We start from the raw sequence: 25,899 nt of genomic DNA, 5'->3' as shown, positions 1-25,899 counted from the left end.
GGCTTCGCATGCTCCTGCCCTGTCTTTCCATCCGTCTTCATCTCAGGGTCCCCACCTCCACCCCTACGCCAACCCTATCACTTCCCAGTGACCCTGAACGTCATCCAGGACTCTGTCACGAAGAGGGAGGAGAGGTACTTTGAATGTGCACAGCCTTCTAATAGGGTGGATTCTATCAAAAGATAGACCACAACCACAAGGTTTCTGTTAGTCCTTTTTTATTTCTAAGGGAGACATTGTTCCTTTTATCTAACTGAGCATCTTGATGGGTTTTGGAGCTAAACAGGTGGGCCTGGAGCTAAGTTTGTAATCTGTAGCTAATCTGCCCTGGGTCAAGAGTAAGACATGTATGTGGCTAGGAGCAAAAACAAGGACTAGAGCTAAGAAGGTAAAGAAAGCACACCACTAGGTGACAGAGAGACACACACACACAGGCAGAAAAAGAGAGAGAGATTGAAGAGATACTACTAGTACTCTTAGGAAATCCTCAGCGGAAGGACGGACAAAGGACTTTGCATGTCTGAGGAGCAATTTGAAGTTGTTTCTTGTGCCCTGTGGCTTGGCACCGTAGCCCGTTCCTCGAGACTTGGCAAACCTTAACAAAGCTTGAAACCACTTTTACTCCTCATCGCCTTTCAAGTCCCTCCTCCTAGGCTTAAAGATAAGTTAGAATTTTAGCCAAGGCTATTGAACTTTCGCCTATAAAAAAGTCTTACCTGATTCAAAAATTTCTCATTATTCCACGTCACACCAGCACAATCCATTCAGAACATGAGTAACACAAGGTTGCTTATTTACCAGTTTCCTTGAATTCTTTCAATTCTTCCACGCAAAGACTTCTGATTGGGGTTATTTTCTTGAGTACCTTCCTGACTAATTTCTTCAGGCAGAGAACATGGCTGGTGTACTTTCTGAGACCCACCGTGTCCAAAAATGCCTTTTTTTTTTTTTTTGCCCTCCTATAATAATGTTTTGACTGGACGTGAGCCTTTCTGACCATAATCCACGCCCCCGCCCGACTAGCCGTAGATTTCATTCCTGTGCCTCCCCAAAGCCTCTGGTATTGCGGAGAGTCCAATGCTGGCCTCACTTTCTTTCCTTTGTCAGTAACTTGCTCTTTCTGGCTGATGAGGGTGAAATTCATTCTTGAAGCTCAGAACTTTCACCGGGATGCTTCCTTGTGGGCGTGTCTTTTCAATAAACTCACTGGGCGGGGGGCCTTTAAATAGAAATCATCATGTCTTCAGGTTTCTTCTCTCTCCCCTTTCTCCCTGGACTCTTACTGTTAGACTCCTACTGGTCCTTTACATCTTGGACCTTTGCACGTTTGCATTTAGTATGTTTTGTTTGGCGCTGGGTTTTTGAGACACCTTCCCACCCCCCAAATATGAACTTAATTTTTAGACAGAATCACTATTTCTCCATTGAAATTCTATATTTAGAAATCTTGCCTTTTAGTTCCATAATTTCATTTGTTATGCTCTAATTCCGTCTTCTTGAACGTTCTCATTATGTTTTCCCACTCATTAGGTTTTTTAATTGAACTTTCCCCTCTGTTTCTTTTATTAATTCTGCCTCCACTTATCCACATCTTCTGGCCAGCTTGGTCTCTTTCTTGCAAATGACGTGTTCTCTTCGTTTGCAATTTCTTTTGCCCGATAATTTGGCAGGTCAGCTGTTGGACTCCCTCGAGCAGTGGTGGGCTGGCTGCCACGGTAATATGGGCCAGCAGTAACAGGGACAGGGAGCCTGACATTTCTGTTGAGGCTTTGGGGGTGGGGTCTCTGTTCTCTGATAGAAGAAAGCTCAGTCTTTCCAGCACCACTGCTGTCAGTGGAATCAAACCAGTGTCTCTCAGACAGGAGCACAGCACGGATGGCAGCAGCCAGATTTGGATCCTCATGCAGTGATTTCAAGCATCCTGGACTCTTTATACTATTGCTGAGTGGTCCTAGCTGGGAGGGACTGAGATGAGAAGTGATTGTGAAAGGGGCACCTGAGTGGCTCAGTCATTAAGCGTCTGCCTTTGGCTCAGGTCATGAGCCCAGGGTCCTAGGATCGTGCCCCATGTTAGGCTCCCTGCTCAACAGGGAGTCTGCTTCTTCTTCTGCCTGCTGCTCCCCTGCTTGTGCTTTCTCTCTCTCTCTCTCTGACAAATAAATAAAATCTTTAAAAAATAAATTCTTGTACTAGCTTGGGAACCAGGGAAACCACAAAGCCATGTGGAAGAAAATTCCCCTTCAGATGGCCAGGTCTAGGGACCTCAGGCTCCATGCTCGCTGCTCTCAGTGCCCAGAGGCAGAGAACACCAGAAAATTCTCTTTGAGGTATACAGAGAATTGCCCTTTAAAAGACTGATAGCTGGGGGGTGCCTGGGTGGCTCAGTGATTTAAAACCTCTGCCTTCAGCTCAGGTCAGGGTCCCGGGTCTTGGGATCGAGCCCTGCATTGAGCTCTCTGCTCAGCAGGGAGCCTGCTTCCCTTCCTCTCTCTCTCTCTCTGCCTGCCTCTCACCCTACTTGTGATCTCTGTCAAATAAAGAAAATCTTAAATAAAATAAAATAAAAGACTGATAGCTGGAAACATTGCAGCCAGGTAAAATTCCTTGAATGTTGCCCCTGTCACGGGTGCACCCCATTCCACACAGGGGTGTTGCCACACTCTGCTGTGAACACCACATCCTCAGCCTTTAGATTCTTTGGACTGTTCTGGTCAGAATGCAGGTCTGTGCACTGGGGTCTTGCAATTTTCGCCAATCCTTGCAGCTCAGGCCATTGGCTCTGACATTCGGAATAGTATTATATGGGCTACCATAGCACTGTTTAGAACAGTTTAAATAAATCAGACTGATTCTCATCTTGAGTGCTAGAATATTTACTCTGAACCACCCAGGGCTGAGGGGTCAGTTGCCCTACAAAAGATCATGCAACCCTCTCCATCAGATTGTGAACAATTCTTTCCCTTGGCGGAAGAAGAGCTACTTTGTTGACTCTGTAACTCAGCTTTCGTTTTCACTTAGCGACTTGAGATCCTTATCGGCACACAAGCTTTTACTGAGAACGTGACTTTTCAAACGCAGTACTCCTTTTGATTCTCACGCTGACCCTGAGAAGTTGATCATGCTGGTGTCCACTGAGGCACAGAGAGCGTGTCCAGGAAGCAAATGGCGACGCTGGAAGTGGATCCGAATAGGCTGGCTCCACGGACTGCATTCCTATTATGTTATTAGCTCTAGGCCGAAGATTAGCGACACAGGCACGCCTTTCTTTATTTGCTCATTCAGTCAGGAAAACGGACTTTGTATCAGGTCCTAAGCCAGGAGCTCGGGACACAAGGCCAAGTACATTACCAACCCTCCCTACCCTTGGTATTTCCAATTTAATGATGAACACAAACAACTATAGGCCCAATTAAAATAACTAGTATTAGGTGCTGGGGCAGAAGTGCAGGGTGAGGCTGTGGAGGCAGGCACAGGGTCCATAACCTGGGCAGATAAGTCACAGAGGAGCCGGCACCTGAGCAGAGTCCCACGGGCGATGTGGAGGTTGGAGGAACGGAGTTCGAGGAAGCAACACACACAAAGGCCCAGAGCTGGAAAGAGCAGACGTCAGGGAAAGGGCAGGAAGTTTACAGTGAGTTTAATGTGAGCAGGTTTGGCAAGAAAGGGCAAGAGGGGAGGTGTTGGCAAGGATGTACCCTAAAATGGCCTAAACCTTGAGCTTTATCCTGAAGGTAACATCAAGCGATTCAAGTGTCTTAAGAGGAGGAGTGATGGGGCCAGGTTTTCTTTAGATTATGAGGATACTGGGAGCCTCAGGAGGGATGGCCTTGCCTGCAACGCTGCTCTCAGACGAGAGGTCCAGGTTCAACCAGCACAGGGGCTGCAAACCGCCTGCCCAGCAGCGTCTGCAGCCAGCAAGAGTCTCGAGGGAATTATGAACATGCTGTGTGCAGCTCTATCGTGTAAATGATTAAAATGGACTTTATAATAGACATAGAAAATGTGAACTGCTCAGTACCAATGAAATAAACTGAAAAAGTTATTGAAGTGCCAAGCCCATGAAGTTTTATGGATAAATCCTTTCAAACTTTCAAGGAACAGATCATCCCTGGCTAAATAATTTCTGGAGCATGGGGGTTGGCGGGGGGGGGGGGGGGGGACCCAACTGACTTTGCAGTTAGCATAACCTCCCTCTAAAGCCTAGAAAATATTTCATTAAATACTAGCAAATAAAGCTCAGAAATGTATAAACACACACACACACAAAACCAGTAGTATTCAGAGGCCAAGTAAGCTTTATGTCAGAAACGTGAATACATGCAGACTGTGAAAATATTATTACTTCAAAGCTGAAAATGGTTCTGTTCCTTTTTTTTTTTTTTTTTTTTTTTGGTCAGAGAGAGCACAGGCAGACAGAGTGGCGGCAGGCAGAGGGAGAAGCAGGCTTCCTGCTGAGCAAGGAGCCCGATGTGGGACTCGATCCCAGGACGCTGGGATCATGACCTGAGCTGAAGGCAGCCGCTTAACCAACTGAGCCACCCAGGCGTCCCGAAAATGGTTCTGTTCTAAGACAGGGAAGGAAACCACATTTGGGAAGGGTGATCTTTTCGATGGGGACACTGGTGTGGGCCATTTGGTTGCACAAACGTTGATCACAGTTAGTTCCACGCCCATCCCATCTTGTCTTGGGAAAGCAGTATCCTAAATGCAAAGATTTTAGCATTGTTCTGTCTGGTAATGTAGATTGTTTATTAGGGTTAAAAGACATGGAATACTCAATAAGGAAGCATTAAGACCCTTGCTTAATTAAGACCAAGAAATAGAAAAAATTCCAGTAGTTATAAATCATTTAAAAAAATACTCAATTTTGCCAGTCATTAAAAAAATCTGTATGTTGAGGGCCACCTAGGTGGTTCAGTGGGTTGAGTATCCAACTCTTGAACCCAGCTCAAGTCTTATCTCAGGATTTTGAGTTCAAGCTCTGCATTGGGCTCTGTCCTGGGCACGGATCCCACTTAGAAAAAACAAAACAAGGGGCCCCTGGGTGGCTCAGTGGGTTAAAGCCTCTGCCTTCGGCTCAAGTCGTGATCCCAGGGTCCTGGGATCGAGCCCCATATCGGGCTCTCTGCTCCGCGGGGAGCCTGCTTCCTCCTCTCTCTGCCTTCCATTCTGCCTACTTGTGATCTCTGTCTGTCAAATAAATAAATAAAATCTTAAAAGCAAAACAAAACAAAACGAAAAAAACCTCCGTTTAAACAATGAGGTACAGTATTTTCATCTGTCAATTTTGGAAAGATCTTGAAACTGGCCATTCTGGGTTCGAGCAAGGATACCGAAGAACGAGCAAACAGTTCTGTACGCTCTCTCGAACCCTGAACAGGTGTCAGAAGACTAGAGGGAAATTGTACATCTAACGGTGGTTTCAATATTCCTTTTTTTTTTAAATTCAGATATAGTTAACAGACCATAAAATTTGCCTTTTCAAGTATACAATTCAGGGTTTTCTGTATATTCACAAGGTTGTGCAACCATCACTGCTGTTTTATAGCAAAACATTTTCATCGTTTCAAATTCCTTTTACACTCTTCCTCCCTGGCATTTACTCCCCAGTTAAAAGTACTCTTCCCTCACAGACTTAGAGTGAAACAGGTCTGTAAATGCCTCCAGCTTTGGAGGAGCCTGGCCTGGATGGTGTGTGGGACCACTTAGTCAATCTCCCATCTAGGTTTCCAGCCCCAGAGCCACTCCTTCCCTTTCCTTGGTTGGGCCTTTCCCAGCCACTGGAGTGGTAACATCTAAGAGGCCAAGTCAGGTTGTGAGCTAAGGCTGGGGGGCGGGGGTGGGCAAAAAGGGCCCATGGGTCTCTTCTCCAGGTTGGGCCAGTGCTTCTCAGGTCTGCCTGCTCAGAACAAGGACAGCTCAGGCCTCACCCCAGAATAACAACCAGAATCTCTGTGGGTGGGGCCCAGGCATCTGGGTTTTTTTTTTTTTTTTTAAAGTTCTCCAGGTGGTTCTAATGTGCAATCAATGTACAAAAGCCCCATGTTATGCCAAAGCATGACTGTAGCACAGGTAAAGAGGAAGATTTCAAAATTATCACCCGACAGAATTCTCCCAGTAATTCTGATGTGAATGGTGGAACGTGTTATTTGTGAAAATACCAAAAGAAGGAAAGACAGTAAACAACAATACATTATTGTTAATGTTTTGATTGTATTCAAATTTTTATTTTGAACAAAAAACTTAATACAATGATTTTAAATAATAAAACGTGGTATATTCTAGACACTTGTTGGTTTTTTTTTAAACAGTTTATTAAATTTGGACTCCTACAGTTCTGTTGTGATGCTTTCTTCAACATTTATAGTATTTCTTACCATATTATCACCACTCTAAACTTGCTAAACAAAGAATCACTCTAAGTGAAGCCTGAAGCTTCACTTTATCACATAACACACATACAGAACAGTCATTTTTTATATTTACAAAACACAAGAAGTCTGTCCAGCCATTTGGATTTGTTGTTACATTGCCCATACTGAGATTAGCAAAAAGCTAAGTAATAAGCAAGATTTCACTTCAGCAGTGCAAAAGATGGCCTCAACCAAACTTCATTAAACAAACCAACAAATTACAAACATATTCAGCAAAATTCAACTTGTGTAATAGAGATAAAAAACAAACAAAAAAAAAACAAAACAAAACACAAAGTGGGTCACAACTAGACTGGTTTTCACTGTGCAACTTTCCTCAGGGAACAATACTACCCATTTCACATAGAAAGGAGTATGCATCAAAGCCTTTGTTCATGAAGAAAATGCCCTCCAAACAAATTCGTCATAAGGCGCAAAAAAAGAAAAAAAATTTTTTTTTAAATGAAGCAGTTTGGCCCAGAGAAAAGCTTATACATAATGTGTATACATAGTATATACACATTAATAGATACATTACAATGGAAACCATGTATGTTAGTCATTAGACAAATAAACTGGCTCAGTGTAGTGAAAATGTGTCCATTTTCTAGAAATACGTAATTATTGCTGATAGGCTACACATTATGCTCTGGCACGGAAACTGGAGAAACTTAGAATTTAAAGTGGCCGTATTGCCAGCGTCAAGCCCTGCAGCAGGCGTTCATGAGGACAACATGCCATCCAATCCTAAGAAAAAGCAAAAATTCCACTACAGAAAAAAGGAAAAAAAAAAAAAAAAAAAAAAAAGGCTTATGCACTGTCCCTTACAATTTTGCCTATTAAAAAAAATAAAAATAAAAAATAAAAACTAGTCCAGTTCACCACAAGTTAAGCACAACCTGACAAGCAAGTTTAGCGGCAGGATGGGGAGAGTAGAGTAAAAGACAGCATGCATTTACAACTAGCGCTGATCTAGTCTATTCCGTCATACAAACTGGAATACAAAAATCCAATTTAAATAAGACTAGACTAACTGTAAGAGTTTAAAAAAAAAAAACACACACACAGTAGACTTAGTTTGATACTGATTAATTTTAAGAGTAAAACTCACCCCGTCCCCACTTAATACTCTACTGCAATTTATTTGATGGCTAGAATATTCACTTACTTAAAAAAGATATTAAATACCTGTATCATGAAATTACATTCTTTTTAACAATAAGACATACTGTGTAAGAAAATAGCTCATGTGTGAAATGTGTCTGAAATGCATTTTTCCTCACAACTATCAAAACATCCATTCACACTAAAACAAAACCACCCCAGCCCCCCCCCACCCCCCAGAAAAAAAAAAAGTTGGGGAAAGATGGGGTGGGGCCGGGTGAGGAGCGGGAAGGAAAGGTTTACCAGCACAGTGATTAACAATGGTTCAAGACAGAACCAACAAGAGTTGGTCAAAAGGATGCCTTCCATACATGGCTACAATTAAAAACCAAACTCAGCCACTTTTGGTTCATTGCAGTGAGACCAAAAAAATATCTCTCACAGATTCATATAAATACTAGACTCCAGCTCTTTTATTATTATTATTTTTTAAAGTCTTCCCATTTGTTTTTGCAAGGCCTAGCTACCTTATTACAATTTATATTTGCTCTGCAACAACTACAAGAGGTAGGCATAGAGCATGAAAAAGTTTCTTAGTTAGTACCTCACTGTGGGCTGTTCACTGCACACCTTTCACTTTAGATGCGTAAAGGGATTGCTTTCCGGTCTTTCCTAAACCCCAAAGCAAAGCTGCTGCCGTCCTGTAAATGTTCTACCAGAGTGTACTCACAAATAAGAAACTTTCTCTACTGAAGGATACTGTCATAGTGTTTGTTGCAGAGCATTCATATAGTCATATATATATATTTATTTATTTTTTAAAAATAAACAAACGACAAAAACCAAACCCAGGTTCCTAGAACCAGTTCTCTTGATTCACTACTTCCACAAAATAAAGTGTACCATTTGGCCAAGACTACAGATGTGGGTTTTTTTTTTTTCTTCACAGATGCAATTGCCATGCAAAATAAATTAAAGAACAGATATCAAACATACATGTGATAAAACTACAGAAGGTAGATCTTTAAAAGCATTTATATAAACATAATTTATAATACTTCTCTTTTTTCCTTTATGTACAGTCACAAAGCTGTCGTTATACATCGAGAATTTCCTCCGCTGTGCCCCCACAGCGCAATCTGTAGCGACCAGTTCTCCAGCTTATGGTAGGGTCCCATAATGCCGACAAAAAAATGTATATTGTCATGGATTCACGGATGAACCAGGCTACTGCATAATCAAGTTTTGAGAAACACAGTGTGCCACCCTGGGGATTGGAAAAAAAGAAAACACACAGAACTGACTGACCAACTGTCGAACTAGACACAGTTAAAAAAGTGAAAATTCTTCAGTTTCATTCTTAATATAGAGACTATATAAAATCAAGCCTGCTTCTTGATATAATTTAACTGCCAAGCTGTATCCATTAAAAAGTGTTAACGATGAGTAGAAAAGGCATTAAAATCAAGGCTAGACTGACATAGTTTAATCTGAATACTCGATTTTGGGGGGAGACTTAATGAGAGTCATTTTATTAACATGATTTTGGGGGGAGCCTTAAAAAAAGTCATAGTGTAACTACCAACAGAAGGTTGAAAATTATGTTAAGCTCTGCATCCGCATTCTACTAAGGAAAGTAATGTTTAAACCTGATTATTAACCTCTGGTAGGAAGCCAAAGAATGGCTCAGAAAGACTGCTTCAACCCTTTCTAAATGAAAATAGTTTTAGTTCTCCAAATGACTGCCAACCTTTTCATGCCTATCCACATACCTGGACACCCCTGAGTTGGATGTAGTCAAATATAAACCATGCCAGGCAATGACACATGAAAAATACCATAATATCCCATCTGAATACATGGTGGGCCGCCCATCCGATAATTAAACTGGCAACAAAGCATTCTGAAATTGGCTCACAAATTATTGTAGCAGGAAGCATGTTAATTCGCAATTTGGTCCACCTAAAAATTAAAAAAAAAAGGTTTTCCTTAAACACCACCACCCTGGTTACAAGACTAATCAATTTTCCCCCCAAATGATCAGCTCTTTATCCTGTTATATAAAGGCCCTCCTCTTTAAAGAGTATTTAATGAAACTCTTTTCTGTTTGTATTTAGTATTATCAAAGAAAAAAGCCCATAAATTTATTTGTATGGCCTACACTCTAACAAATAAAAAAGTCAAAATACAGGGGTGCCTGGGTGGCTCAGAGGGTTAAGCCTCTGCCTTCGGCTCAGGTCACGATCTCGGGGTCCTGGAATCAAGACCCACATCGGGCTCTCTGCTGGGTGGGGAGCCTGCTTCCCCCCCACCCCTGTCTGCCTGCTTGTGATCTCTCTCTCTCTCTGTCAAATAAATAATAGAAAGTTAGAAAATAGAGATCAGCACATTAAAGAATCAAATTCTCAACATCTCTTTAATTCTTTATTTAAAATTCAATTTAGTTAATATGTACTGTATTACTGGTTTCAGAGGTAGAATTTAGTGTTTCATCAGTTGCATATAATACCCGGTGCTCAGTACATCATGTGCCCCCGTTAAAGCCCATCACCCAGCTACCCCACCCCCACCCACCTCAACAGCTCTTCACGGAATGCTTTCAGGGTTACACAGCAAAAAAAATATATTTAGACAACACATTTAATAAAGATGCTAAACTCTCTTTTCTAGAACTAAGTAAAATTTGCCTTTTAGGTATTTTAAATACCGAGTTAGACCATGTAAAAATCACACCCTCCCCCACCCTTTTCTTTTAGCCAAAAAAGAAGAAAACCAGCTAATTTACCTGATCATTCTGGACTGAAACTGGGAAATGGAGTAAGAGCCAGAGTTTTGCATTGCAACCTGAGTGGACATCGCAAACCTCCAGCCTCTGAAAATTAAGGCAATTATAAAATGTACCAAGACGATGAACACATGCAGGCATGACTGACTATGCATTTACTGGTCACTATAAAGTGAAAGCAACTGCTGGTGTTCGGCCGGAGCCTAGTTCTCAGGATTAGCACCTGCTGGGGGGTATCATCCTTACGATGTTTTAGCAATTACATAGGTTCCGTGACAGCACCATCTACTGCTGGAAGAACTACCACCCCTCAGTCCACAGTTTAAGAAACTTAAAACACAGACATTCTGGAAGTGCTAGGTGACATGGGTTCTGTATTTCATAGCTTGGTCCCGGATCACTACTAAACAAAACCAAAACCAAAAGCCACCAATGCAATTGTGGGCTGGGGGTATGTGTGACACGTGGGCATCGACAAGGCTATTCGGTAAGAAATGCAACAGAAAGCATTCTATAGCTCATGGGAAACACTAAGGAACTATGAGCCACGTTGAATAACATCATTTAAGAATTTTAAAAGCACACCTCAATTTTCAAAGTCTTATCTTTACTAAATTATCACACAAGGCAATGAACCCCTTTAAAAGCAAATGAGTATCTTGTAACAGAGAAATGTTTAAGTCATTCTGTGAATTGTTAGGTGGCTTCTTAGCAAAGCATCACATAATCTACGGAGAAATTTCAAAACGTAAAATCATATTCTTTCAGTTTTCACCTGCTGGCTTATGACCGCACTAGTATTTTCAATTCTTCTAAAACACATAGAAATTCACATCTATAATAATGTAAATTTATAATCACAGAGAAGCTTCCTTTTAATGTCATGCCACACTAAAGAATGTGAAAGAATCAGAGCACTTATTTTCCTCAGTTATTTCTTTCACAACATATCTATGAATAATAGGAATTACTTCCTAAAAATATTTACCTGTTCTGTACTCACTAGCAAGAAATGAAACAGCCCCTTAACCCATAGGTTTAACAAATACAATCAACCAACATAAGTCAGATACTAAAAATACTATAGCCTGATGTAATTTAGTTTGCTTACCGGTCAGCTATGGCCTTGGCCATAAAGTAATCTTCAGCAATGTACTGGGCAAATGCTATAAGCCCTCCTGCTTGATCTAACACATCCTTTCTCATTAAACAAGACATTCCCGTCACACATTTGAAGCCAGTTACATTGGCAGAGATATATGACCTTGGATGAGAAGTCCCAAAATATACCTGCCAACACAAGAGCAAAAACATATATGTATAATCAGAATGTTATGTTAAAAGTATGGTAGTTGGGACGCCTGGGTGGCTCAGTTGGTTAAGCCACTGCCTTCGGCTCGGGTCATGATCCCAAGGTCCCGGGACTGAGTTCCGCATCGGGCTCCTTGCTCGGCAGGGAGCCTGCTTCTCTTGCTGCCTCTGCCTGCCTCTCTGCCTGCTTGTGTGTACTCACTCTCTCTATCTCTGGCAAAAACAAAACAAAACAAAACACTATGGTAGTCATAAACGTTTTTTTCCTAACAAACTTCCTTTAAGTATGACTATCTTATTATTCTTATATAAACTACCAGAATAAAAGTTATTACAAAATAATGTTTACATGTAGCGGACAATCAGTAATTTCTTACTTGATGGACTATTCCTTTTGTTTGTTTGTTTGTTTGTTTGTTTTAGAGAGAACAAGCAAGAGAGAGAGCATGTGAGCAGGGGGCAGTGGCAGAGGGAGAGAGTATCTCAAGCAGACTTCGCACGGAGCAAGGAGCCCAATGGGAGGCTTGATCCCACCACCCTGAGATCATGACCTGAGCCGAAACCAAGAGTCAGAGGCTCAACTGACTGTGCCACCCAGGTGCCCCTTAGACTGACTATTCTTACTAGCACCATTATGAAGAAAAATATACAGATCTTATACAGACATTAGTGTAACTACACACATACACCAACACATACAGGTGTATGTAGGTGACTGTAGGTCACATGTACTCACACGTGCGTACACACATACAAACACCACCTATAAGTATATCGACCTACAGGACAATCCTATTTTAATTCCTTTCATAGTTAGCTGCTTTCTGCCCAAGTCACCAAGCTTTTCCCCAATTCCCCCAGTGTTATGTTTCAATGAATTTTCCATAAACAGGGTGGATACTAAAATTCTTTCTCCCATTTTACTCCCCCTTTCCCTAGATATGCTTTGAAGTCATGAACTATGCAAGTTGCTAAACCAGTGGTAGAATAAAATGATCATCACCCTAATTATGAGGCATAAAACCCTATTATTTACATCTGAGATATGCTGCCTTTTCTAATTCGCTTGAAAGGAGAAGGGTGATTTCTCTCAATGGCAGCAGCTATGCACACAGTGTGGAACAAGGGAATTATCGGGGGTAATGAAGAATATGATTCTTGTCACCTACCCTATGTCCAGACTACAGTGAACTTTTGGTGTTTGTGGGACTGAACTGAACCAAGTAAGTACGTCCAGATGCCCACATCTTAATTCCTTAAGCAGTTACTATGTGGGGCTTTAAGAATGAGGCGGAAACAAGAACTATATCAATGGCTCCCAGGATTTCTTTACAGACTGGAATAATCCTTCCACTTCCCTTCCTTCACTCTGAGTAAGGCAAAAGGCCCCCCCCCCTTTTTTTTAAGATTTTATTTATTTATTTGTCATAGAGAGAGAGAGAGTGAGAGCGAGCACAGGCAGAGTCAGAGGGAGAAGCAGGCTCCCTGCGGAGCAAGGAGCCTGATGTGGGACTCGATCCCAGGGCACTGGGATCATGACCTGAGCCGAAGGCAGCTGCTTAACCAACTGAGCCACCCAGGCGTCCCACAAAAGGGCCCTTTAAGGATTAAATTTAACCTAAGGGACTGACCATGATCTGGGAGAGGATTACCACTGCCACACACATCAACTTGGATATTTCTAAAACAAAAATACTATGTGGCATGTAAGAATAGAAAGTATTTTATTTTGAAGTACCTACTCAGAGTTTCTCTCACTAAACAAAAATTCTGGTATTTAAAGACTTAACAATTTCTTACAATAGGACAAATATATTCATGGGCAATATTAAGAGCTCCTGACTCCAATTGCCAGAGGTTAAATTCCACTCACAATGTACTTTTACCCCCTCAGATCTGTGATAATCACAAGACTCCAATATAAAATAATGTAAGTGCAGATATGCTTAAAAGCAAGTTGATATGTTTAAAAGACTACAACAGTGTATCCTTCCCTGATGACATTAAGGCAAGCTTTTCTTCCTAAATTTGTAACAACCCAGGAATGGTTAACTCAGGCACAGAACATACATATGATAGACTGTGATACAGTAAATAAAAATCACTTTTATAATTAGTTACTAAAGAGGGGGCACCTGAGTGGCTCAATGGGTTAAGCCTCTGCCTTCGGCTCGGGTCATGGTCTCAGGGTCCTGGGATCGAGCCCCGCATCGGGCTCTCTGCTCAGCAGGGAACCTGCTCCCCTTCCTCTCTCTCTCTGCCTGCCTCTCTGCCTACTTGTGATCTCTGTCTGTCAAATAAATGTATAAAATCTTTAAAAAAAAAAAAAGGTTTCTAATGATAAGGAGAAAAGCTAATGATGTGACAAAAGTCAGATACACACAGTTTTTAGAGTACCATCTCAAACTGTTTTTAAAAATGCACATAGGGAAAAAAACAAACTTCTCTAACCTGGTAGAGTTATGGGTTATTTTTTATTTTTTTTGTTTCTTATATTTGTCCACAATCTATAGTTTCTATTTGTTATAGGGTAAAGAGGGGAAAAAATGGAAAATGCAAAGTAAGTTTCTCATGTAACTTTTAGAAATATCTTTAAAAGAAAATCAAGTAAGGGTGTCTGGGTAGCTCAGTAGGTTAAGCACCTGTCTTTGGTTCAGATCATGATCTCAGGGTCCTGGGATCCAGGGCCACCCCCATGTCAGGCTTTCTACGTCAGCCAGGAGTCTGCTTCTCCCTCTTTCTCTCCTTCTGTGCCAACACCGCCCCTGTCCACCCCGCCCCCAAGTTCCAGCATGCTTTCTCTTCTCTCAAATTAAAAAAAAAAAAAAAAGTAGGACATCAAATGGATTTTATAATGATTTCTACAAATAATTTTCCCTTTTTTGTATATTTAAAATACTCTGGGGACGCCTTGGGTGGCTCAGTCCTTAAGCATCTGCCTTCAGCTCAGGTCATGATCCCAAGGTCCTGGGATCTAGTCCCACATCCGGTTCCCTGCTCAGCGGGGAGTCTGCTTCTCTCTCTGCCTGCTGTTTCCCCTGCCTGTGCTCTCTCGCTCTCTGACAACCAATAAATAAAATCTTTAAAAACTAAAATATTCTGTGATATTTTAAAAAAGATTCTTTTCATACTGGATCTCTGAAAGAACCACATGCCATGTGCTTTTATGTAAGTCAGTAGTCTAGAACCTGATTCTAGAACTGAGAGAGAGAGAGCCGTAAGGAGAAAGAATATACTGTGTTCAACTGGTGATGAGACCACAAGGATGTTTCCCGTGCACATCCACTCACTGCCAGAGGGCAGTAACTTCAGCTGTGATTCCAGGTATCCAAAGAGGTCGTCACTAATAAAACAACTGCTCTCGGGGTGCCTGGGTGGCTCAGTGGGTTAAAGCCTCTGCCTTCAGCTCAGGTCATGATCTCAGGGTCCTGGGATCAAGCCCCACATCAGGCTCTCTGCTCAGCGGGGAGCCTGCTTCCTCCTTTTTCTCCCTCTCTCTGCCTATTTGTGATCTCTGTCAAATAAATAAATAAAATCTTTAAAAAAAAAAAAAGAAAAGAAAGAAAGAAAACTACTACTCTCATCTTGAGGATGCCAGCAGGTTAAAGCAGACTTCATTACAGTTAACTTCGGGAAGCTCATCCCAACTCTCAAACTTAAACTAGTCTCAGGTTTCTGGTAGATGAGGGACGTGACAGTAAGAATATGACACACGACCACGATACTTACCTGTTCTAATGTGGCGGCAAAGCCCTGTCTGTCTGCCACATAAGGCAGACCATGAACCAGGCCTACTTTCTCTGTCATTTGGTTAACCATGTCAGTGAGTGTGTCTGGAATTACTATAAGACAAAAAGGTGACAAGGGAAAGAGAAAAGAAATTCCTTTTAGTAAAGAGTCCACTAACATGAAATGTATTTGTGAGATATTACTAAAGTCTTTTTTTTATATTTGGATATAATAAAACTATTGTCCATCACTTTCCTAATTGGAATACAAAATCTCAAAAAAGGCATTAATACATGATAACCTAATTTACATGATACATTTTCAGTCTAATATATACTTAACATGTATCAGAAACAGGCTATACCCTGAAAACGTTACTCCCCCTATTTAAGAACCTCCAAACTCGACTAGAGATAATGTGTCCTAACAGAAAAGGAACAGGAGCAAAGATCAAAGGACCTCAGTCCTTAACGCTGGTTCCTGCATTCTCAAACCACAGGAAATGAGCCTCCACTTTTCCTAGACGGTATGAGATGTCCTATCTTGTCAAATTGAGAGCGGGAACTGAATGAGATGATACTCCACAGAGATGCATATGTATGTTATGAAAACGATACGATAAAAATAATTTAGGATAGCAAACACGAAGAATGAACACCATCTCTGGCCACAAACTGAGTGATCTGTATTGGTCCTGATGAATCAGGCAGGACACACTTCCATTAATTTTCAAATCTGCTTTTTAAAACTAATAAAAAGAAATTAAATCATGGTCCCCTCTTCAAACAGCAAACATCTCCTGTCTTTTTAAATGACTTTACTTCCCTCAAGTCTTCACCAACGAAATCTACTCTATGAAGTGTATCTGGACCTTCAATACACATCTTCTAGAGCCTTGGTTCTCCACGGCTGCCCTGCAGCAAACGTTAGCCATGCTCAGAGCCAGTGTTTGGTGCTCCTGGCATTCAGTGTGTAGAGGCCAGGGCTGCTGGCTCACCATCCCACACGGTGAGCCTCCACAGCGGAATTACCCGGCCCCGAATGCCAAGATTGAGAAACTGGTGATTAGAATATAAATGTTTAAAAATGCTAAGATGCAAATTATAATTTCAGTATGTAAACGTCTTCCTACTAAAATAAGCTATGTACGTATTCTGGTAATATATTCACCTATTAATTTTTGTCCCTTTGTGTGAGAGAGTATATTATTGGTGTCAAACATATTAAAGTATAATGATCAGAAAGCAGAAACCTCTCCAGCCTGCTGACCCAAACCCCACCACACATGGTTTGTTTCAAACTGACTCAGCAGCTGGACCCTCCATAAATTGTTGACGCTTCCCCCTCCCCGAGGTCTCGCAGTGAAGCTGGGCGCGCCAGCCCCCTGTGTGCGCTCAGGATCTGCTTCCTGACACCTTTTGCTCTGGGACAGCGTTCCGCTGTTGTGCACACTAACAGAGGTAATTGGACATTTCCCTACAAGCCTCCTGGCTCATCCAGCATGTCAGTAAGGCTCTGGCCTCCACTCTGAGAGCTCCACAGATGTGGCTGAGTCTACTTCCTGTGTCATGACCTCAGGAAATAAATTTCCTTGACTTTATAAAAAAAAATAAATAAATAAAATAAAGTAGAAGATAAGGGTAGCATGAACAAGGCAAAATTTACAACTATGAAAAATCTTGTAAAAGGGACTGTAAAATGGATCACAACTTTTTTTTTAATAGCTGGAATTTTCTCTCCAAAGCAAAGATATTTTTATACATCTAACAGTCTAGGTTAGCATTAAAAAGTTCCTAATCTTAGTAAGTATAACTTGACATTTTACCATGAATTAGATGAAATTAATTACTTCATGAGGCAAACAAAAAGGACTGATAAATATATTTTCAGATTGCTTTTGGCATTTTATCATCAAAGGAATAGTTTTATGAAATAAGTAAAAAGAAGCTCACCTCTTATTCCGCTATCACAAATCCATATCAGATCATACTTTGCAACTTCATATCCTGGCATTAAATTATTAATTTTAGGATTAATGCCAACTTTTTTGCCACCTAGAAATGTAAAGTGCAACAGTGAAAGATTCATGAAACACTGAGAATATTTTCTAGAATACAAATACAGGGTAGAGAGAAGTGAAAAGTACTTTCACATAATAATTTAAACAAACATACTTTTAACATTATGCTGTACGTTCCTTATTCTTCACAATATGTTTAGAAAGAAATTGTTCATTCTCAAAGGGAATTAATTTCTTTGAAAATGTATTAGGATCAGTTTTTTGATTCTTAAATTAATGCATCAGTAGTACGAATCAATGTTTAATAGCAAATATCTCTCTACAAGTCTTCAGAATAAGCCTATAGGCTTTTGAAAAAATCCTTTATACAAAATATCTACGTATATTCTTTTTGTCATATCATAAAAGCAAATTCTATCACTCATTCTCAATTACAGTGAATAAGATATAGAAAAGCCCACAGGTTGGAAATATTAAAGAAACAACAATAAGAAAAACCAGACTCTCGTATCTGACTGAGAAAAACATAACAGGGTAATGGCAGTGGGGGTGGGGTGGGGGGTGAGGGAGTAGGGTTTTTCTTGTTGTTTTGTTAATTCCAGAAATGGAAAAAACCCTTTGTTTTAGAACTAAAGCTTTCTCAAAAGGATATAAACACATCCTATTGCTACTCCAACATGCATAAAGCAAACATGCTAGTAACTTCACTCTAGTTTAATGCAAAGATTACTGATACTTAATACTATTAAAGCAAAAGGGTTGTTGCAGAATTAATTTTTACCTACCAATAAACAATCTAGCATCAACATTTGGATATTTTCCAAGAAGCTTCTTACATACATCAATGGCTGGATCATCGTGATCTTGTACACAAAGGAGGACTTCATACTAGTCAAAGAACACATTTTATGTAAATTAATCTCTTACAAAAATAAGCACATTATTAGTATTTACTGACTGAAAAAAGGCATGAGGAAAAACAAGCAATGGTACACACAGAGTTTAGAAGTTAAGAGAGTACTCATAATGGATGCAAACACTTAAGACGTCAAGTGCTGCTTTAACAGAGAGCAGCTTCTCCCTGAACAGGGGCCTATTTGCAAGCAGAAGAGATAAGGAAAGGCCCAGCAGCCCTGACAGCTGAAGTCTTGCCATTCCCAGATAGGCAGGACCGAGCATCTCGAGCTTCTCCGTGGCCTCCATCACTGCAGCTTTACCAAACACTCACTGGGTGCCCAGGAGTAGTAGCTCCATGTAAAAGCAACATGGAAAGCAAACAAAATAAACACCCACTCTGTTCTCTAGAAGCTCGGTCTCCGAATTTATTATTTCGTGAAGGTGCTATAAATTACATATCAACTCCCATTATGATTTAAAGGGTTTCCCCAAACTCTTCACATGAAAAGGACAAAACGAGATTCGTTTTTTGCTGTATAGTAAGTTCTGAAATAAAATAGAATTTGATTGAAAATCTATCATCCTGGGGTGCTTGGGTGGCTCGGTGGGTTAATGCCTCTGCCTTCGGCTCCAGTCATGACCCCAGAGTCGGGATGGAGCCCCGCATCAGGCTCTCTGCTCAGCGGGGAGTCTGCCCCCCACCCCGTCTCTGCCTGCCTCTCTGCCTACTTGTGATCAGTCCATCAAATACATACATAAAATCTTTAAAAAAAAAAAAAAAAAAGGGAAAGAAAATCTATCATCCTGAAAAGTATGGTTAGCCATCTAACAATGGAAAAGAAATACCCAGGGTTCTATTCCACTTAGTAGGTTAGGGAGTCATTTCTTTGCACCTGACTGGCTATGTCTGTTACCCTGGGATATTTATTTAAAGTAGAGTATACTGGGCCCCACTCTAACTTTTGAATTAGAACTCGGGGATGATTCTGACATGTAGCCAGGTTTATCAAATACCTTGAGTATTTAATCTTTAACCTACCATTTAGTAAACTACTAAGTTTTTTTTTTTTAAGATTTTATTTATTTATCAGAGAGAGGGGGGGGGGAGAGAGCGAGCACAGGCAGACAGAATGGCAGGCAGAGGCAGAGGGAGAAGCAGGCTCCCTGCTGAGCAAGGAGTCCGATGCGGGACTCGATCCCAGGACGCTGGGATCATGACCTGAGCCGAAGGCAGCTGCTTAACCAACTGAGCCACCCAGGCGTCCCACTACTAAGTTTTTTAAAAAGTATTTGCTTAGGGCACCTGGGTGGCTCAGTGGGTTAAAGCCTCTGCCTTCGGCTCAGGTCATAATCCCAGGGTCCTGGGATGGAGCTCCACATCGGGCTCTCTGATTATTGGGGAGCCTACTTCCCCCTCTCTCTCTGCCTGCCTCTCTGCCTACTTGTGATCTGTCAAATAAATAAATAAAATCTTTAAAAATAAATAAATAAATTTTTTAAAAAAGTATTTGCTTTCACATACAAAGATGCTACTATAATATTTTATGGGCTAAGTATTCCAAGCAGGAATTTTTTTTTCAAGAGTGCTGCTAAATTCATGCTGACCCTGTGACAAATTTCCTACCAATCCTCTTTGTAATATGGGGTGGGCATTTTTAAGCAGAGGCGGGAGGTTAATTATGTCCATGAAAAAAAAAATCTATGTGTCCTAAAAAATAAAAAGAGCTAAGAACATAACTTTTTATGTGTCTAACATACAGCGACTAGCTCAGGTAAATGGGAAACCCAGCAAAAACTGGCAATATAGGGACGCCTGGGTGGCTCAGTTGGTTAAGCAGCTGCCTTCGGCTTAGGTCATGATCCCAGCGTCCTGGGATCGAGTCCCACATAGGGCTCCTTGCTCGGCAGGGAGCCTGCTTCTCCCTCTGCCTCTGCCTGCCATTCTGTCTGCCTGTGCTCGCTCCCCCCCTCCCCGATAAATAAATAAAATCTTAAAAAAAAAAAATTTGTTTTTAAAAAACTGGCAATATAGAAATTAGTGACTGAGTATGAAAATGGCCAGGACTAAAGTCAAAGAAGGTAACACGATTTTTCAAGTGAAAGAAAGAAAATGTTTTCTCAATAATTAAGTAGAGGGGAAAACAATTTATACTTCCCTCATACTTTCTACCTACTATTATTATACATTCTATCAACTACCTACCTATTTTCCAATGATGACGGACCAAAACTGCCACTGAGGAGGTACTGAAAACAACTTTAGAACTACCCAGTCTCCAGGGACCATATAAAAATCTGAGGATGGGAAGGACACCACTCTGGCCACACCCTTGAACTTCCCAAAGGGTTGACTCTTAAGTCCTATAAAGCATCAGTCATCCTCCCAGCCCGACTCTCAAAACAATGTCTGGCTGAACCAGCCAAAAGGCATTGTCCTTAACAATGAAGATCAGAAAGATTAAGTGAACTTCCAAAGGGTAAACGTAACTATTGGCTTTCGTACTAGAGCAAGCTGTTCAGCCAGGCTCGCGGTAAAGAATTCCTCGTTTTTCCCAACACCGCATGGTTTCTTTAATGCTTTTATAATTTATGCTGTTTTGCAGGTATGAGCTAATGCGGTGAAAGGAAATGTTCGTAAGTGATATAATTCCATAAAATATAATCAAAAAGTCAGTCTTAGCTTTTTTTTGCCCCTAGCAAAAGAAAATTTTGAAGAATATTAGTTCTAGAAATGATTTCAAAGGAGGCAGAGTTGACCTTTCTTCAAATGCAAGATTTAAAGTTTTTATTTTAGGGGCACCTGGGTGGCTCAGTCAGTTAGGTGTCAGCTCAGGTCATGACCTCAGGGTCCTGAGAGCCGGAGTTCTACATGGGGCTCCGTGCTCAGCGGGGAGTCCACTTGAGATTCTCTCTCCCTCTGTTCCTACAACCCCACCTACACTCTCTAAAATAAATATCTTTAAAAAATTGAAGTTTTATTTTTACTGATTATACCTCTTAAAATGAAAATCAAAAACCACCTGATTAGCCAGAGTGCAAATAAAACTCAATTCACATTATCTAAGAAATGTTCAGATTCTTACTAAACATTTAACTTTTGCTTGTTTCTGATACTGAAAATCATACCAAATAAGAGGTAAGCATTTCAAATATTTTCTAAAGTATTCGATTTTAACCTGAAGTTCATTTTTCAGCTATGATACTCACCTGTGCCTTCAGTCTGATTGAACATTTATTCGCTAGGAATCTCTGTAATTGAATAGTTAAGTCACTCCAACTACCCTGCAACTGGCCAGACCGAACATATCAAATTGGCTAAAGGCTTTTTTAAAGGATACAAAAAATTTCTTCTGAAATTATTTTTAGAAGACTGTCTATTTAATTTAGACAGAAGGGTGCATGAGATGGGGGTGGGGGAGAGGAGCACAGGGAAGGGGACAAAGTTGACTCTACACGAAGAGCCTGACGTGGGCTCGATCTCATGACCCCAAGATCATGACCTGAGTCGAAATTAAGAGGCAGAGGCTTAGCTGACTGAGCCACCCAGGCGCCCCTGGATATTTCTGTATTATCTAAAGGATCGGGCAGAAGTATATATGTTCAAAAACATAAGGTTTATTAAAAATATTATACTTTAGGGGTGCCTGGGTGGCTCAGTGGGTTAAGCCTCTGCCTTCGGCTCAGGTCATGATCTCGGGGTCCTGGGACTGAGCTCCACATTGGGCTCTCTGCTCAGTGGGAAGCCTGCTTCCCCCTCTCTCTCTGCCTGCCTCTCTACCTACTTGTGATCTCTGTCAAAATAAATAAATAAAAAATCTTAAAAATATTACTCTTTAAAAATATCTCAAGAAAACACTTACTTTATGGATTTGAAAGGGCTGTAAGATACAGTGAATTCCATTATAAATCAGCATAGTATAAATACATAAAGTCTAGTAATAAACCTCAAAGTAGTTTAAATGAGAATGTTAGTGTTCGACAACTCTTTACTAAGGTTACTATACATATAGCTAAAGTGGCTAATTTTCTGTTTCCCTTTTCAAACGGTGCAACGAATAAAAGGCTGAGGACAAGAGAGGTGTAGTAGGAAATCCACAAATACGGATTCAGCCCTTTGATATTTAAGAATTGAGTATCTGAAAACCGCAATAATCATGAATGCTACTTTTCAGCTTTTATGAATAAATTCATGAATAAATTATGCATGAATAAATTATAATGCATATATAGTATTAGATTTAGGTATATAAATAACATTAGAAAAACCCCACTGATTCAGCCCTGTAGACATTAGGAATATAAACTGTGTACTACAGCAAATAAGATAAAACATCCTCTTAAAATAGAAAACTGTTTTAATGACATTAATTATATTGCATATCAAGTAGGAATATCTTGAATTGTTCTACAAATAACTACACATCTTTTTTTTTTCCTAAGATTTTATTTATTTATTTGACAGACACAGATCACAAATAGGCAGAGAGGCAGGCAGAGAGAGAAGAGGATCCCAGGACCCTGAGACCATGACCTGAGCCGAAGGCAGAGGCTTAACCCACTGACTCACCCAGGTGCCCCACTACACATCATTTTTACAGAAAAATTTTATGATGCTATTTGGATGACAGCAGAATATGAATTTTCCAACATAACATATTTAGAGCCCAAATGCCTAGAACATTCTCTGGCATGGAGTGATTAATACACTTATTAAGTTAATGCATTCATCTTTAGGATAACTTCTGAGTGAAAGACAGATGCCAGGAAGGAGATGTTTTGTAAGAACACAGCTCTGAATTCAAAGTCTAGACAGGTAATGTTATATACTTCTTTATTTTCAAGAAATTGTCTATATTGTTTTCCAAATTTACTTGGCAAATTCCTATCTTGCAGATTTACTAGTTTCACCACATATGTTGTGCTTGGTCTTGTGAAAATGGATTTGCTTTTCTGTCTTCTCTAATTCTTTGTTTAGAAGACCATTCAGTAAGAAATAATTCCTGTTAAGGATAACTACACCACTGGCAATAAAGAGTCCAAACATGGCACCAGACTTGTAACATTTTAAACCAATTCTGTATTTGCAAAAAAAGGGGGGGGGAACCCACCACTATTACCACAGCCTCATTCTTGTAATAACTCTGATCATTTAATTTAAAAACTCTTCATAGGGCCAGAATTTACTAACGTAAAGCTAACTGCTACTTATTCCCTCTGTGGATGAATCTCCCCCCCAAATGCAGTCTATACTGACCCAAGCTAAGTGCTCAGTTTTGCAGAAAATCAATTATATGACTTTTTCATTCTTATTTTTTTTTAACACCCCAAGGAATAAATATCCAAAAATGTGGATTGGGGCCCCTGAGTGACAGATGGTTAAGTGTCCCAACTCTTGGTTTTGGCTCAGGTCATCATCTCAGGGTCCTAGGATGGGGCCCCAAGTTAGGCTTCGCACTCAGTGCAGAGTCTGCTTAAGGTCCCTGCCCTCACCCCATTGATGCGTTCTCTCTCTCAAATAAATAAAATCTTAAAACAAAACAACCCGAAATAGTGGACTGACAAGATATGCCAAGTACAGAAATGTTTCAGGGTAATTAGTACAGTAACGCTTCTCACCAAAATTTAAGCCCAGAAATTCAGGGCAAGTACCAGTAGTAAATCTTCTTGCACGTACCCCAAATTAAATAAAAGTTATGAACTTCAACATGTTCTTTTTCTACAGTGGTCTATAATGTTCTGAATCAAATTAGCAGGAAAATCGTATGTCCGGACTGAAACCAGACATACTTCTGGAAAACAACGTTCGCCCTCAACAAAAAGCCAATAGTAAAGTATACTGGGCCTGGCAGTCACACAAATAATTCGTTTCAGGACTACATGCCTCCTGGGTGACACAGCCACTTGCCTGTTCACACTCAGATTTGTGGGATTTCAGTGGTTTAACTTCAGTTTCCTGTGGAACATTTGCCACTGGGCTTGGTCTTTTTAAAAAGCCAATAAAAATGCCATGAGGTCCAAGTTTTCCTTTAGATTACAGGTCCTTAGCACTTTCCCTCCGCTTTCTTTATTTTCTATTTACACAGCTAACAAACAGTACTTTTATAATTAGTAAAGTTCTGAAAAAAAGAATTAAAACAATCTCTTATATATGTGCTTCCTCATTTTATAGTATATATCAAAACCATTTTCTCCACGATCGATTTAAATACCTCAATGATAAAAATGGAAAAAGAAGCAAAAAACTAGAGCTCTTGAGATAATATCAAATTGTAATTAAAAAAAAAAAAACTCCATTCAGAAGAAGAAATCAACTATTGACTTATCCCAAATGTTCAGGATTAATGGATACTATATTCCTGGGTTATTCTTAGACACTCTTTCTACAACTAAAGCCCACATTAACTTCCATGACCAATTCAATTCCATGACTATCATCTCCCAAGGACCCAAAATAAAAGGTCCATAATCAAATTCTCAGAGTGGGTGAATGGGGGGAAAGGGTGGGATGATGATTAAACAACTGAAATGTGACATTAAATTTCACAAGGACAAATATATGATTCTAGCTTAGAATCAATAAAATATTTAATAATAATGAGTATTTTTCAGTAGAAAAATTCTCTTTGCACTTACTTACATAAGGTTTAAAAACCTTCCATTTTTCTTATTGCAAAACTTATTTTGCAATTAATTTATTTGTATCATTCTTTCTAAATTACAAAAGGATACTTTCTCCACTTTTAGTTTGAAAAAATCAAGTATGAATCTTATTTTTAAAAAATTACATATTCAATTTATTGGATAGGTACTGCATGCATGAATCAGAGCTCTAAAATTATTAAATACATACATACATACACACACACACACACACACAAACTAGAAGAAGTAACTATTTTGCTTCAAATTAGCTTCAAACACCTAGACTTCCAAAACTTAAAAGCACTAATATAAAAAACAACACTAAAAAAATAACCAAAGTATATTCATGTCTACATACTTAGTAAGAGTTGTATTAAGGCTACATCACATCTGTGTCTTCTCTATTCTTTTCGTTGATGCTACTGAGAAAAGTACAAGCTAAAAGGAAAGAAATGAGTGTGAAAACCTGTCACCATGAGAAATGTGGTGTGTATCTTATTTTCCTTCTCACAATTTCAGATGTCCTAAAGAAATGAGGGGAAGAGCCTCCAAATGGCAAAAACTATGGACAAACTGAGACACTGAGGGTCAAAACAGACACAAGCAAAATACACATGGACCGAAAAGTCAAGCAACTACCTGCCTGAAATGTAAAGACACCTTCAAAACCAGTGTTTCAAGCAATTTTAAAAGCTACAATAAAGCTAGATACATAATCTCTTGATTTAGTAAATTGTCTAAGAAACTACAGGTTGAATATTAGAGGGAAGAAATTAAAAAGAGGAGGCACCTGGGTGACTCAGTGGGTTAAGCCTCTGCCTTTGGCTCAGGTCATGATCTCAGGGTCCTGGGATTGAGCCCTGGGGCTCTCTGCTCCAGGGAGCCTGCTTCCCACACCCCCACTCTGTCTGACTCTCTGCCTACTTGTGACCTCTATCTGCCAAATAAATAAATAAAATCTTTTTTTTTTTTTTAAGATGCCTCTCTAAGCATTTACC

The 25,899-nt window shown here is 40.1% G+C and overlaps 1 protein-coding gene across 1 annotated transcript in view; it reads right to left on the bottom strand.

Moving 5' to 3' along the window:
- Positions 1–6,199: 6,199 nt before the first annotated feature.
- UGCG (UDP-glucose ceramide glucosyltransferase) overlaps positions 6,200–25,899 on the bottom strand; it is a 40,347-nt gene continuing 20,647 nt past the window's right edge. Inside the window, exons 3-9 of the mRNA XM_004747805.3 lie at positions 18,148–18,250; positions 17,295–17,396; positions 15,343–15,455; positions 11,414–11,592; positions 10,303–10,389; positions 9,290–9,479; positions 6,200–8,784 (exon numbers count right to left, since the gene is read on the bottom strand). Of these exons, the coding sequence (XP_004747862.1) occupies positions 8,614–8,784; positions 9,290–9,479; positions 10,303–10,389; positions 11,414–11,592; positions 15,343–15,455; positions 17,295–17,396; positions 18,148–18,250 (945 nt within the window). The 3' untranslated portion in view covers positions 6,200–8,613. The remainder of the gene's footprint in view (positions 8,785–9,289; positions 9,480–10,302; positions 10,390–11,413; positions 11,593–15,342; positions 15,456–17,294; positions 17,397–18,147; positions 18,251–25,899) is intronic.

The sequence above is a fragment of the Mustela putorius genome, unplaced genomic scaffold, assembly GCF_011764305.1.
Source record: "Mustela putorius furo isolate JIRA1106 unplaced genomic scaffold, ASM1176430v1.1 tig00000580_pilon_pilon_pilon, whole genome shotgun sequence".
Taxonomy (NCBI): Eukaryota; Metazoa; Chordata; class Mammalia; order Carnivora; family Mustelidae; genus Mustela; species Mustela putorius.
Note: the sequence above shows the minus strand (reverse complement) of the source record. Positions and strands in the feature narration are given on the sequence as shown.